General features: G+C 40.6%; 1 protein-coding gene across 7 annotated transcripts in view; it reads left to right on the forward strand.

The window, feature by feature from the left end:
* zranb3 (zinc finger, RAN-binding domain containing 3) overlaps positions 1 to 16106 on the forward strand; it is a 116071-nt gene that overhangs the window by 71985 nt on the left and 27980 nt on the right. For 6 of the 7 annotated variants that reach the window (XM_039606903.1, XM_039606904.1, XM_039606902.1 and 3 more), the window contains 2 exons: positions 282 to 436; positions 14449 to 14553. In XM_039606903.1, coding sequence (XP_039462837.1) covers positions 282 to 436; positions 14449 to 14553 — 260 coding nt within the window. The remainder of the gene's footprint in view (positions 1 to 281; positions 437 to 14448; positions 14554 to 16106) is intronic. The other variant, XM_039606905.1, reaches the window with a different exon arrangement.

Genomic DNA, 16106 nt, shown 5'->3' on the forward strand with positions numbered 1-16106 from the left:
TTAATCAAGTGTTTGAAAGCAATAAGCATCAATATATGGGTGTTTTTCCATGCATCTAGTGTATATGCATACATATTTGAATGATCTGCTACAAATGCCACATCTTCCCAATATTGTGCTCAGTATAATAAATCTTAAAAGCTGCGGGAGTTTAATGTCTCTTCTACTCATTGCATCACCAGAGGAGCAAACAGAGTACCAATAAAGCAGTGAAAACCAATAATGAGCCAATAATATATGCTCAGTGAGATATTAGTCAGCCTATTCCTCTCTCCCTGCAGACTGCGGAGCTGTGCCGTGTTTGTCTTCTGCTGCTGATGCTAATGATGATGATGGGGGCAATGGTGGCGAGGACGCCAACAACGCCCATCCCTTCTACCCAGGCCTGCAGTTCTGCGCCAGCCAGTACACAGACCGAATATATCTTTACTCCAAGGTACCACTGCCTGTCTGTTTGATTGTGCATATTTGATCATAGACTGAGCTCATGAGGGACCAGAGATTTTTTTCTAGCGTGTTTTCCCAATAATTCTTCTTCCTCTCAAGGTTGTGCCATTACAGGAAATGTTTCAACTGCCTGTATTGTCCATCTGTGCCAAAGAATTACTCTGAGCTTAAATGCAAGTCAGTGTTTAACTCACAGTGAGATTCAGTCGTTTTTTGTTTTCTGCCACTCTGTGCTGCACACCTTGTCTTTATTTTGGGTTCTCTAAGGGCCAGAAACAAATTGGTGTGATAGCACAACAGCAAAAAAAACAAACTGTGGTGGAAATTCTGTAGTTGATGCACTAACTGTTTGCTTATGAACCAGTGATGACAAAGGGAATCTACCAAGAGGGGTGCCAGCAAGGGGTCAAGTGGTTTCACTGGTTGAAACACCATGGCAATTCGGGTCCATGGGATGGAGAAGGAGATTTGGCTTGTTCTGATATGAGGGCAAATTCTTCTGTTAGAAACTGAAAGGGACTTCATTGGAGGTTGGGGCATCAGTTATCTGGATAATTCTCAGAGCTCAGGTGGAGGGCAGGATTCATCAGATATTGAAAATGGCTGGACAAAGCTGGACTGCACAGATGCACAGATCATGGCATCGCAGGAAAAAGCTCCAAGCACAAGATATACTACACTACGGCAAGACCCAAGGTGCAGTTTGTGCAGAGATGCTCCTGAGATAATTCAGCACATTACAGAAGGGTGCAAGACGCTGGCAGGCAGGGCATACAGTACATGGAGCATCATAACCAAGTAGCTGGCATAGGATACAGGAAGATCGCGAGACGCCTCCTAGGGTGGTTAAGCATGACCAAGCTAAGATCCTGAGGAAGCTAAGATCCAGACAGAGGAAGAAGACTATGATTGTTGTTGCTGAACCACAGGATCTTGCCAGGTTTAACAATGACTCCCACCTGTGCTGTGTTCCAACACAGTGCCAGTCCAAACTGCTGCTGGAGTACAAGGAGGCATGTTCAGAGGTAGCAAGACAAAAGTAATGGAAGGAGTGTAAAGGTGAGAATAGGGACACCAAACGAGGGGACTGAAGATGAAGGGTAAAAGAAGCCTGATATGCATGGATGCAGGGAAGGAGGACATGCAGAAAGTTGGTGTGACAGAAGGAGATGTGAGAGCAAGGTGGAGGCAGATGATCCATTATGGTGACCCCAACACACACAACCCCAAAGAAGAAGAACTCTAGGAGAGTTACTATCTGACCCACAGCCGCCTGTGAGCAGCTGGTTCATTACTTTTGGTGATTCTGAACAACATCATAAGACATTATTCTAACACGCTTGAATCTGACTTAATTAGTACCTGTATTCTGACAGACATTTCTCGATGTCATGAAGTAAAATCAAAAATTTCAAGTATTAAAAAAGCAAGTTACTTGACAGTAGACTTGTGATATTGCGCAGCTCTGTGTGAACTGTGGAAGAGTTGTCGCTAAGAGTTTAATTATAACTCTTTTGCAAACATTTTTGAGCCGGCTTCTATTATTTCATGAGCCTTTTCATGTCGTTGCTGGAGAGGATTTTTCCTGGGCTCGAATTCACTTATGTGCACAACAGATCCAACTTGAATTTTCAAATACAACACATTGTCGTGCTGTGGCGGTGACGGGCTGTGACTGGCTAACTAAATTGCAGCAGAAATTAAAAATATTTTCAAGCCACAAATAACAGGCAAAGCACCACATTATGTTTTTGTTTTGTTTTTTTGTGTGCACCACAGTTTGGGTAGTTTAGTTAGTACCTTAATAACCCACATCATGATTTTCATCTGTAAGCTGCATTCCTCCTCTGTGCAGTACTCGCTGGCTGATAAATACTCAGTCTTATATTTAAAAGTATTTCTTCTGCAGCTTTAAAAAAATGCTTCTTCTTCTTGTGCCACATTAAGTGTGAGGAGAGAGGAGCTCCTCCTACTCTAAGTGAAAGTCAGACGTGTGGTGCAATATCCTCTATTTCAATTCTTGCAACAAAAAAATAGCTAAAAAGCCAAAAAGTATGCATAAAGGTGTGATGTCCACTTAGTGTTTTCTTTTATATCCTCATGTTCTAGTGAAATTTAACTGAGGGCCAAATAAAACACAATTCCATGTTCAAGATCTGCTCAGGTTTGAGCTGCAGATAATCATTTTTAATCATTTAATCTGCAGAGTTATCAGTGTAACCAGCTGTTCTGGTCAAAGTTTAAGAAGAAAAAACCTGAAGTAATAGTGATTAAAACAGGTGCAGTTAATTAGTGTAGAAACAACATAAAAGGCAGTTTTAACGAGCTTTTAACAAACAGGAAAAAAGCTACATGATGCTTGATATGAACCTTTATTGACCTTTGCTGCATTTTCAGTTCTTTCCTTAGCATTACAACACTTTAACAAGCTAACTGCTAGTAAAAACTGGTAAAAGTAATATCACCACTAGTGACTGGGCGGCCTGTGTCCTGCCTCTTGCTTGTGCTACACAGACATAAACCACATACAGTATGTGCAGTAGTGCAAATACGTTTGAAACTGACTATTTTCTGCTCCAAAGGGAATACTGGGGAAACGATCCCAGCATGATTCTCTCCAAATTTTCCAAAACGAGTAACAAAGGCCGTCGTGCTGGCTCCACACTAACTCCATCACATGCTGTCTTTTCCCCTCCTCTGTGCTGTGCAGGCATTACTGCTGAAGCATTCAAGTCAATTTCAGTAATGGATTTCTTCCAAAGACATCAGAAAAAAATATTTTATTAATAATGCTGAGATTTGTTAAGGGTTTATTTCAGCCAATTACTCTTGTATTGATCTTCCTTTTGCCTCTCAAAAATAGTAAAGCAGCAACCTTCGCCGCCTCTGTGGACCAGGCTCCTTTGCTGTGGAGTAAAAGGTGAAAGAAAAGCTTTTTAAATCCATTCATATCCTTCCGTTCAATACAAATTAAAGGTTTAGGATTTACCAGCGTATTGCCAATATGATTTAATAAGGTGCCACCAGTTTCCAAGCCGCCTTCTAACGTTTCCTCTTTTATCTACACTTCTCCTGTATTTGTCAGCAGCCAGTAAAGCGGTCGTCTAAGGATTTTATTTAATATATTTGGTGCACAAAAGGTTATTCTTAAAGTAAAAAGTGAAGGAGGCAGCCAAACGGTTTTAAATGTTGAACTTGACATAACAAAATAACCCTGTATATGGCATCTGGGTTTCCTTGGCTGGGCCAGCAAAAAGTTTGCATTCATATTAGTACTAGTATTACTTATGGCTCAATCATGCAGGCCTAGAGACTGGTCAGTATAACCCCGGCAACCACTGGTCGCTAGGGAAAAATCTATATTCCCCAGCTGGTTGGAAGTTTTGGAAAACAAACATCACCAGAAACCTCTTTGGGTTTGCTTTAGTTGCTAGCAGGTTGCTGCAATCGCCTATAGTTTGCATGGAAGACACAGATTTGTGTGGAAACACTCGTTAAGTAGTCGTGAAACTTGAATAAGGGTGCTGAGACTCTTCTTCAAGATTAAAGTTAAACATTTTGAAACATGTTCTCTGCTTCCGGTTTGCATCAAATTCTTCACAGTGTTAGCGCGTGTCTTAGCGAGTAGTTGGCAAGTGTGGAGACGAGTTGGACTCTTCCATACAAACTACAGGCAACCGCGGCAATCTGATAGCAACCAAAACAATCACAACAAGGTTTTTGATGTAACACCTTCTTTCAACAATTTCATCTAATGACAGTTAGCATGTTCGCTGACCAGTCATTTTTCTATGTAGTCTCTGACGGGTCTGTGTGACTGGAGGCCTTAGTATGACCAGTAATGTGGGTTTTAAATGTTACTGTTATCACTGAGTCAGTTCAATGTCATGATAGCTTCCATCTATCCAATTTCTGCCACTTATCTGGGTCACAGGAGCAGCAGTCTAATCAGATATGCCCAGACCTCTTTCTCTCCAGCTACCCCCTCCAGCTCTTCTGTAGGACACTGAAGATTTTATGCCTGATAAACCTCACATGGTAGGTGTCCGGGAAGCGCTAGAGGACACTGCCGGATTTTTGGCACTGCACTCACAGCTTTGATCCTGATAAAACCCTAATTTTATCTGGACTTTTGTCCTGGCACAGCCATTTATGAGGTTTTAGCCATTTATGAGGTTTTGGTGGCACATAGGTTTGGATAGCTTTTTCATCATTTAAAAACTACATTTTGCATTTACTCGGGTAATTTTTCTCTAATTTTATTTTTAAGTGAAACAATTATGCAAAAATCTAAGAAATCAGGGAGGAAGGTACTTTATATACTTTTTCACAGCATTATAAACACATTTTGCTGGAACCTGCCTGCTAGAAATCTGAGTAAATCATGTTTCTATGATTGACAAAGGGAAACTTTTACAAATACACATGCAGTAGCCAAAATAACAGTCACCAGTAACACGTTATATTTGAAATGAACTGCGATAACGGGCCGTTAGACTCGCTGATCTTGCTCTAGCTAACAGCACCGAACGCCAAAAGCGACATCATATCTGCTGGTGCAAGCCACACTTTAGAGGGAGAGGTTTCAACAGTTTGAAAAGATGACACTTTCTGATTTCTTCGCATCTGGTTTTGACTGCTTCTTCAGTGCTGATGCTGAGGTTTTGTCTGAGTGGCGACGCCTATCGTTCAGGAGAATCAGCACTAATATAAATGGCCTAATAGTAACCCATGAGGCACTTTTATTTGAAGAGTTCAGGTGTTTTGTTCAGTATTCAAGCCAAATGTTCTTTTAGCGCCTTCCACCATTGAAGCTTGTGGCGCGTCCAGCAGACTAACACAAGCTATAGTTTAACTGCAGTGTGGCTCTGATTACACTCCTGTGCATTCTTGGCACTCCCCTCGAGTGCCACTTGCCAACAGACCTTTGTATTGATCGCGTTGTGATACTTCACGCCCTTTTGCTTCATTCATGAGGGATCAAATTCCTTCCCCACTAACACAGATAAGAGACAAGAGGGTTTTACATAAAGAAGAGCAAGACGCTGAACTGAATCACCAGTGGAATCTTAGCCTGACAGCAATAGACAAGTGTCATGTACGCGTGGCTGAGACGATAAGCTGAGGAGATAAATGTCTCCCGCTGTCGTTTAAATGATAAAGTGGAGGAATTCTGGCTGGAAAGCTGTCACATTGGGATAATCCTGGACAAGGCAAAGTATTCACACAGGGGGCTACTCGAGGCACAATCAGAGGAAGATTTGTCACCGAGGCTTGAATGAGAAATATTGAGAGTATTAGTAATTTTATGTCCATTTACTGCACAGCAAACAGTTGTTTTATTCAAGGGTTCACTGTCCCTTCTCTTTGGTGGGTAGGTTTTTTGACTCCTGTCAAGACCAGGAAGAACCGATAAGTGTGGTGAAGAAGCTGAGGATAATTCAGAAACACCATATGTTGGACTACAATTAGTTTGGCATGTTGTGATTTCTCAGACTTTTCTTGCGCTGTTGTTACATGTGACAGACCACTGAATAATGGAGCAGTATAGCAATCCACATTTGTCAGGGCCTGCACACATGGATGACTGTTTTATTCTTAGAATATCTGGAAAGACTTCAGTAGCTATACGTTTGTCAGGCTTTTCGATGTGCATGTGGAGTTTTAGTCCAGGATTAGTGACAGCAGAGAAGTGCAGAACAAAGACTTTGAAGAGAAAAATGAGTCAGTTAACCACAAGCTGTGTGTAAATGATAGACCCTTGGTTATTGGACTGCAAAGCCTCAACGTTGGCATTTTGGTTATCATCATCTTGGTTTTATTGAAACTGGATGTAACCATATATTTAGAAACCAGTGCAACGTGAGCCTGATGAGCTAACACCATAGACTCTGTATAAGTGATGAACGTACCTACAATGACGTCACCTAAAGGTTTTCTGTTTCCCATTTTCACTGTCGTCATCTTAGCTTTTTGGAACCAAACATCAGGAGTGACTGCAAACAGAGAGATACTGTACTCTCGTATACTAGCAGCTTGTTATGAAGCCAAAACATCTTTATCATCCATCTGGACACTAAAGAATAGTTTCATTTTATAAACTACACATGTTTTGATTAATAAGACTTGAAACTAGAAACTGAAGTCATGAACTTAAGGCACAGGTCACAGGAGCTAAGACCATTTACCCATGGACCCAGAATGGCCACACCTAAAAATCCGTTTTTTGGGTTCTTCTTGACACGATATTTCAAAAAAGTAAAAAATGAGTATGCATGGTCACAATACATGATCCTAGCTTATAAATAAAACAAAGTCAGTTATTTTAGCACATTTGTAAAGCTGACAGTGAACAGAGTTGATGCTAACACTGCTAATATCCACAATAAACCATATAAATGTCTTGAGCCACCCCACATTTGTTTATAGTTTGCTTCAAAGGAGCTTATTGCTCAACTGATCTTGCATAAAAAAGCATAAAAAGTCTCCTAATTCAAGGGATGTTTTTTCTTTGTCTTCACATAACAGACATCTTTGCAAAGAACCAATCCTGAGATACTTTGTTACCATGTAAAATAGTAACAGAGTATCAAATTTTTTCCCCATGTCTTTACTTGAAACAGTGAAAAAAAGCCACAGATAACACCGTCTGATTGGTATGAAATAGTGTACCATTTATGCTTGTTCCTCTTCAATAGAAGCTTTACATCTGCACCATGATTGCCTCACATTATTCTTATATTACTGAGCAGGTTTCTCCATGCTATCACTGGTAGCAATGCTAGGCTAAAACATTAATTATTTCAAGTAATGGGCATTCATCTGTCTGTCAGATTTAGTCACTCATGAAAGGTAACCCCTGTATTGGTATGTGTGTGTATACGTGTGTAAAGCTGTGGTCAGAAATTTACATCCACTGCTCATTAGTATGAATTTCATGGTCATTTTGGGCTTTTAATGATTTCTTTGAGCAGTTCTTTTTAGTGATAGAATGATTGTACAGCAAACATCTTTATTGACTTAAAAAACAAGAATTGGATGCATAGGTTTAAATTCATTTCAGATTTCCTCTAATCAGGAGTACAAATTATACATACATACACTTAAATAAGTAGTGCTGGATGTGGATCCTTTGGTTTGTGTGGAATATAAAGTGGGGTGCAGTGGACTGTCTGTGTTTGAGGACATCATGTGGAATTTTGAGTTTAGAAGCCGGGTTAATGCCTGGGGCGTTCCTGAGCATTCTTTGCGGTGTGACGGGATGCATTGTCATAGGGGGATGTGCTTCTTCTGCAGCATTGTTTAGGTGGGTGGTACATGTCAAAGTATCATCCAAGTATTGTAAATACCACCAGGACTAAGGGCTTCTCAGCAGCATATGGCATTGCAAAGAGATGACAATTAAAAGCAACTGTCAGTGGTTTTAATGTTTTGGCTGATCATCATTTTATTCAACCTGAAAATAAACATACTTCTTTTATTTTATTAATGATAATAACAATAATAATAATAATAATGATAATAATATCGTATGTTTGAATGAAACCAATATTTTCAGTTGCTTTCCTCATGAGCTTGTTAGTGGGAAGCATAGTGTGCCTCTTTTCAATCACATCTAGCGGGGCTCTAATCCTGCTTCATGCTGTTACAGCACAACTCGCTCCACCATTCCCCTGACTCTCCATGATATTTATTTTACCATAATCCAAATAAACACATGGGCGTCTTTGCACTGCGGGTACAGCGCAGGAGGAAAAAAAAAAACTTCCTAATGTTGATTTGTATCTCCAAATCCATGTGCCGGCTGCCGGCAGGTATTAACCTTTAGGCTTTATCCTTTCTCCTGCCTCCTGCCTGTCCTCTCCGACCATCATCTCCAAGCCTGACGTGGCTCTGAGAGCTGAAACCAGATTGTGGCTTTTACCTGAATCCGCCCATCAGCCTCTTTCTTGTTTGGTACAGTCGATGTTGTTTGATTGAAGTTAACTCTGAGGGTAAGTGGCTTGTCGGTCTTCAAATTGGCAGTAGTTAGTGCTAATGAAGCAGTAATAACCTGGTAAATGTTCTTTATTGTGGTTATTTTTTACAGTGATTATGCAGATGCTTCCAAGCCGCTGCGGTATGATTACCTATAATTACAGTGAGGTATATTCTTATGGGTTTATTCCTGTTTTTTTATCCTCTTCATAATGCTCATTATTTTTGTTACTAATGCATGCATGCATGCTCTCACAAGAGAAACAGGATCTTCAAACATATATTAGAATAAAGGTGGATAAAACAAGCAAGATCACTAATGAGCTCCTTGGTTACCACAGGAATTACCATGGCAACCAATAAAGAAAGAAAGTGTGGCCAGATTACAGAACTTAAATGAAACTAAATTCAAGTTCTGTAAGTTGGTAATTAAAAATCTGATTGCTCTGCAGACAATCCCTAAAGTTTTAGTGCAGAATGAGCTACAGCACACAATGAAACTAATTGCATGTGAACGCTGCAAAACTGTATATTCGGTTTGTAATTACAGACAGTTTAGGTCCTGCAGTTACTTTTTATTTTCCGCACGGGAGTTGTACAGGAGGAGTACATAGTTGTACTGTTGCTCTATGGCTCTGTGAGGATTAAAGAGCGTTTAATTCATGGCTATTTCACTAAGAGTCTCTGAGAGTTTTATAGGTGAGAGCAACACATCCGGGTGTTTTGGCCTTTTTCGGCTTCTGAAATGCGTCATGGCAGAATTATTTGAGAAACCGCAGTAAACAAACTACATCGCTAACATTATAATAGTTAACAGGGGTGTGTGTAACATTTACATATTGATACTGTTATTATACTGTTTTCAGATCCAAGCCTGTCTCTTCAACAGGCTTCAGTGCCGCGTCCCTTGGTTTGTAATAAGCCCAAGTCCTAAAGAACTATTCAGTTGTAGTTTGAACCCTGTAAAGCTTTTTATTAGCACTATTCATGGGCTGCAAACTTTCAAGCTAAGTTTAAAATGTCAGCATTAATTACAGCCCTCACGCTCGCTGAGTCCTAATGCTTCAGAACAGATGAATAAAAGTGAAGTTTTCAGTCTGGAGATTAAGCTCGGGATCAAAACTTTCTGATGTCAAATAATTCAAACGATACAGCAACATATGAATTACCTGTAGTTGGGCATACGATGGGGCCTGGTACCTGTACCTCACTTATTGACCCTCACTGTGCACTTTCATTGGAAACATTTAACTTAAACCTTTTAAACGAGGTCACCGCTGTGTTTGGTGTAGCATTATAATAAGTGGACATGGCTAGTGGACAGCTACTGTCCTGAACCCTTCAAAAACTCACTAGTATTAGTTTTTCATCCTCCTTGCTGTCTGGAGTTATTTTATGTAATTACAGGCCACTTTTACAGCCCGCTTGTCTTGATCCAAACAGCTCTGTGGCTCTTCTGAGAGGAGAGGACACTGATCTCATTTAACTTTACTTACTTCCCATGTCTCCTGATAACAGAGCGTTGTAATCCACAACCTTTTTACGTCATCCTTGCAAGAGAGTCTCCACACATGAAAAGCGGTGCTTTAAGCTAAATCGATACACTGTGTTTCCTCTCCTCTAAACTTTGTTAAGCGTAGACATTGCAGTATTCTCAGCCCAGGTGTCCAGCACCCAGAGAGAAGAGAACTGATTGTAAGAACTGGGAGGATACAGTGCAGGACAAGCATTTGACGATGCCTCTCATTAATGTCTGCTATCTAAAAGAGAAATGCACGGCATTACAAGAAATGATTCTCTTGTAGCTAATGAGAAAAAAGAAAGTTCACTCAGAGACGCCCACCTTCTCTGACACATAGTTAACATTTATTTGATAGCGTCGGCAAGGTTCTTTGCGATGTATCCCTCCTCCTTAGCTTGAAGTTATATAACCACAGTATTATCCTGACATTTCTTCTCATCGGGCGAGTGAAACAATAACGGCGCTGCCTCGTGATTCGCTCCAAAGCACGCTCGGCGAACGGTTGTATCTCTGTTTGCTTCGGTTACACCAGTGAGTCAGCGGCAGAATCCCACGTCTCACCAACTGCTTCGAAAGGAAAACACGAGGAGCCACTCAGAAACGTCCAAAGAAGCATGAAGGGCCTGTGTGCAGTGTGGTGGTGTCACTGCGTGCTCGAGCACTATTTATTGCTTCACAGACCCTCTGATAGTTTTTTATGGGTCTCTCTGTGTGCCTTGTGAGTGGGAGTGAGGGTATCGTAGCCAAAACTACAGATTTTTTCTTCTTTGTCAGCTCCATAACTATTTGGACAGTGACATAATTTGAGGTATTTTGCCTGCGTATGTCAGTACATCCATCCATCCATTTTATTTAAATTATTCAGGTCCAGATCTCTCTTTTTCCTCCTCATCAGCTCCTGCTGGTTGGACATTTCCGAAACCTTACCTGGGAAGTGTCCAGGAGACGCGTCCTAGTTAGATTCACAGACCACTTAAGCTAGCTCTTTTTGATGCAGTGGCGCAGCAGCTTTGTACTCCCTAATGGCTAAGGACCTCATCCTCGCCCTACAAATGAGCACAGACGCCCACCTCATGAGGAAGCTCAGAGGTGAGGGTAGGAACAGAGATTGACTTGTAAATTGACGGCTTTACCTTCACAATCAGAGTTCTGTTTACCATATCAAGCCAGTTAATTACTTCTACCACCGCAGGAGCTGCACAGGTTCATCTGTTTTCCTCCTGCTCCACTCCTCCCCTGTGTATGAAAATGACCCTGAGATGCTTTTCCACTTGAGACAGCAACTCATCTCCAACCTGGAGTAGGGAGTCCACCCCTTTCCAGCAGACAACGACTTCAGACTTGAAATTGCTCTTTTTCCAACCTAGCCGTTGTTTTATGTTCTTGAAAGTGCCCCTCAAAAAGCAAAGAACTGATTCTTGATCCACCGATTTTAATGCAGTTTTAAACATAAGAATTCTTCGAATACTCGGATGCAGTCTTATACAGTCAGTAACCACGGACATCTTCAAATGCTGATTTTTCTACCTTAAGATGCTCTGCCAGGCTTTCACTGCAGCGCCATCAGTTGCTGCTCGTTTGTGGGTCTTGCTGCTGTTCAGCCATCTGTGCTATGAAGCACTGTCCCACCAGTTTTTCAGCGTTTGGCTAAATCTCAGCAGAGTAAAGCCGTTTACTCTTCAGCATTCCTCCTGCTACTTCTATCAGCGGTCACATCCTCAGTAAACTTCTATTCCATTGGCAGCCGTACATGCCCGTGGATCACACTGCTTCTGCCATGTTTCACAGATGATGTGGCATGCTTTGGATCTTCTACAAGTTGATCTTGTAGAAGCTCCAAAGGAAAAAATGTTGTTCCAAAACTGGGGAGAAATGCACCAAACACTTCAGATTGATTTGGACACTGCTAAAGTTTCTGCTACTGCTAATATTTTTGTGTGGCTGTAAATCCATTAACAATCATGGAACATTTTTCCATGAAGCTGAAAGTCTACATTTCTGCCACAACTTGATTATTTCGTTTGAATCCATTGTGGTGCTGTATCTGAGCTAAACTGCAAAAAATGTTACTATGCATAGAATTTGGGACCTTAATAAAGTTATTATTTACTATTATTTATAATATTTTCAAGTAAATTGTGGATTTGTGATTGTGTGTGTGTCTAAAACACATTTAAAACAACCTCAAGGTAGTTTTATTGCATCTCGCTGTGATTTATTCATAATTTAACATCCAGAAAAAATGAAGAAAATATCAGATCATTAATCCAGAATTAATATTCATATCAATCTGTACGAAAGAAATATAAATATATAATACAGCTCTACAGTGTATAAATCCCTTTAGACTTCCCGTCTCACAGGTGTAGGAAGAAAAAGTTTTGAGGCATCTGTGAACAGTTGTTGCTTTGAAACCACTTTCTATCTAAGATTTTTGTCCCTGTTGGAACTAGAAAACTGATCTTACTCTTTCTGGAAGGATGTGCTTCTTGTTTAAATATTCTTCTGCTTTGAAATCTATCCAGGTGGAAACGGGTATCTCAGAGAAAAAAAATTCAAATTTGAGTGTTAAATTCAAATTTCAAGTGCATTTGTCAAAGGAAAATATAGGCTATAGCTACACATGTTTATGAAGCATCCATTACCTTTTACACAAAGACTAAGTAATGATCTACTTCAGCGGTTCTCAGTTTTTTATCTGGTATAACACCACAGATACCTCACATGGATGAAGTACTCTTCACGCCTTGAGATGACTGTTGTTGTCATTTGGTGCTGTATAAATAAAGTTGAATTGAATCTTGCCATACAATGAATATTCATGTAATTTTGTTAGGGTTAGAGGGTCAGTGATGAGGCATTTTTATTGAGCTCTGGGTTTTACCATTCACCATCCTCTCAGCTTTTGGGGGAATTTAGTGAATTCATTTGAACTATTTTAATATATAAAATACTTACCAAGTTATTAAAGCTGTTATAATTTTAGTCATATAGTTAAGCTGTTTTTACCATTACTTTACATATATATACAGTTATTCATGTTTCTCAGATCAGTTTATATTAGTTGAATGAATCTTTATATGGCTGCTGTAAAAGAATACTTGTTCCTGTGTTTGGGAGTGGTTGCTGATCTGTAACGTAGCTGTAATCCTTGTTACTGTTGGCAGTCATACACAAATGATTCCCCGGCAGGTTTAAAACTATAATGGAAGACTTAATGACATGTGAAGCTTGGTAACGTCGATAGTAGTTTAATTAAGATGTTTTTAGCTCATTAGTGTATTTCTGACTGTGTTTATTCAGCTGTGTCTCATGGCTTTCATTTAGTGGACTCAGTTGTGAGGAACTGACATAAGTACACATAAATGCATATGATTTACATAAAAATGTACATTTATAAATATAGTCATATAGTTATTTAAAACTCATATAACCATGAAGGCGCACAGTTTTTAGTTCAGCAGAATTATACTGTGTCTTTGGCTGTGTGTTTACACGCAATTTAGAGATAGTATATAAAAAATATTTATATGAATTTGAATAAAACTACAGAGTTGTGCGTTATGATCTGCAACTCATTTCATCAAGGAAAACTTGGTCAGCATCATAAACTGCATATAAACGATGGCTTTAGCAATAATTGAGCACTTATTGTTTAGTGAAGTCCCCGTTATGTCGTAGTCATCTTAGTGTTTTGAAAGTAGATGTGACCAGTATGGGGTGGATCTGACCGAGGGACAAAGCAGGCTCATTAGCTAACAACTTGAGACTGATAAGCTGTTAGCCAATGAGCTGTCAGCCTGATCAGTACTCTTCTTCTTCTTCTTTGCCTCCATCTCACTCTATATCTAGCATCCTCAAAATAAGCTTCCTGTTCTATTCAGTATGACTTGAAAGTAGCATCTGAGCACATAAGCTTGTCAGAAAAGTGTTCACTGATCACAGGTCAGTGGACCCTAAGGCCATTTTCCCTCTGTACTACTGGACACCTTACAGCAACCAGAAGAGTTGCCCTCTGCTGGCCATTTTAAATTATTGAGATTTCTTTTTTTCTTTTTTTTTGTTTTGGGTTGGTTTGGGGTCTCTTTCCATCCATCCTTACCCTTTACAAATGGCTTGTCCAACTGGGGTTAGAGAAAATCCAGGTACACAGGTATAGGGAGTCAGCCAGTCATGCAGAAGGCTGCCCCTCCATGAGCCAAGTTCTGTCAGAGGTTGTTGTTCTTGCTCAATATTTACCGTGTAAATATGAAGCTCTTTGAGATGACTGTGTTGACTTGGCACTTTATACTGAACTGGAATTAAAATGTTTCAAAAACTACAGATTGCATGGCTGCCTCCAAAGACTTCATATTAGATGATGAAGGGCAAATGTGGAGTAACAAACTATAATTCAGGCTAAAGATGTTTAGAAATAATATTAGTAACAACTTTACTTTAAGACTGATGGTGGTAACTTTGCTTCAGGCTGTCTCCTTCGTCTCTGTCTCCTCATCTTTCAGGACGGAGCTCCGCTGAACTTGAGTTTCATCCCATTGGACATCAAACTAACCAACTGGGATGACCTGCCCGAGGCCTTCAGCCGGCGCAGGGAAAATCGAATACAGGTCTGCCCTTCCCGCCGGGCTGAGTCTGGATATGTGCGCGTCTCTTGCGTGCGCTTTGATATTCATGAATGTGTGTGGGTGTGTACGTGGACTGGGGCATTCACACGAGGGAGATGTACCTACTTAATTTGTCGTTACTGTTAAAACACTTTAAAGGCAAATTAAACTAAGGTTGACTTCTAGGTTATAAGATGTGCCACTGTTTGCTTCTCGTGATTGATTGCAAAGACAAAAAAATGTAGCCATGAGAAGAATTTAAGATGATGGAAAAGTCTGCATATGCTGGAGTGTGGAGCTAAAAGTTTTTCACTTAGTGTGCCCATAGGCTGCGTTAAGGATGACCTTAATTTTAGACTAAGATAATTTAGTTTCATATCTCACCAGTGGAGCTATCGCTTCAATTCCACTGACCCAGTGAAGATGAGACACGAGGCAGTACGGAGGTTATTAAACCTAACGGATGTGTGTGTGTCACTGGCATGTGAAACTAATGACACCTCTGATCATGAGCAGGAAGAGCAGCAGCGCACCATTGGGCCCCTGACAGATAGGTGGAGTATGGACGCCCACGTTTCACTACTGCAGGGCCTGAAGAAGGAGAGCAGGAGAGGGAGGAGGACGAGGAAGTGGAGGTGGCGGACGATGGAGATAGGACAAAAGGGGGGGGGGTGGCTTGGGGGTTTGGGCTGCCGAGGAGACGGGCAAAAGAAAGTGGGCAGTTTTATGAGGGTTGTTAAAGGAGACAGATCATCGCCTCAAAGGACCCCATGCGCCAACCAGCTAATATTAAATCCTGCAATCTGCCGTGTCGGTACCAGCTACTGACAGAAGCCCCGCCTGTCACGTTGTTTATGTTGCTTTGTTAAACCGAGGCGTGAGTTGCATCCATCCTCCGACCCATCATTTATGCCCCGTTACACTCCAATTGTCCATCACAATCAATACTTAGCAAGCGGTTTAATGCGGGATGTGAAACGTCTTGGATGGGGAAGCAGTGGTGTGTAAACACTCCTACAGCCAAAACAACAACACTTTCAAATGAATCAAACCATCTTTGAGATGAATGGTCAGTAATTACAGAATATGTATTGTATGAATAATCTGTATTTAATGAAAACCGGAAGATGTTTCTGTGAAGATAATCATTAATTGAGGTTAAAATACAGTTTAACCCAAATAGTTTTCAACAAAAACCGTTTTAACCTCTTTGCTTTTATATTCTTACTAAAGCTACTCGGTCCTTTTTTAAATTAAGTGAGAAGTTGCACCTGTAGTTGGCTTTGGTGCTGAGTCTCAGGTCATCATCTGTCTGAAATAAGCCAAAATAGCTACCAAACCCCATCCCTTTAAATTAACATTCTTGTGATTGGCTGGCCCTGCCAAACAGAAGGTTTTAACAGATGGTGGGTGGGGCTTCTGTGCTCACACTTTGAGCTCTGTGGTTATAACTTCAGTCAGTCAGGCCTAGAGACTGGTAAATGGTCGCCAGGAAAACGTGTATTATCAAACTGTTTGGCAAGCGGTCGCAGGAAATTACTTGCAGTTGATTGGTG

Source organism: Oreochromis aureus, linkage group 23, assembly GCF_013358895.1.
Source record: "Oreochromis aureus strain Israel breed Guangdong linkage group 23, ZZ_aureus, whole genome shotgun sequence".
NCBI classification, from domain to species: domain Eukaryota; kingdom Metazoa; phylum Chordata; class Actinopteri; order Cichliformes; family Cichlidae; genus Oreochromis; species Oreochromis aureus.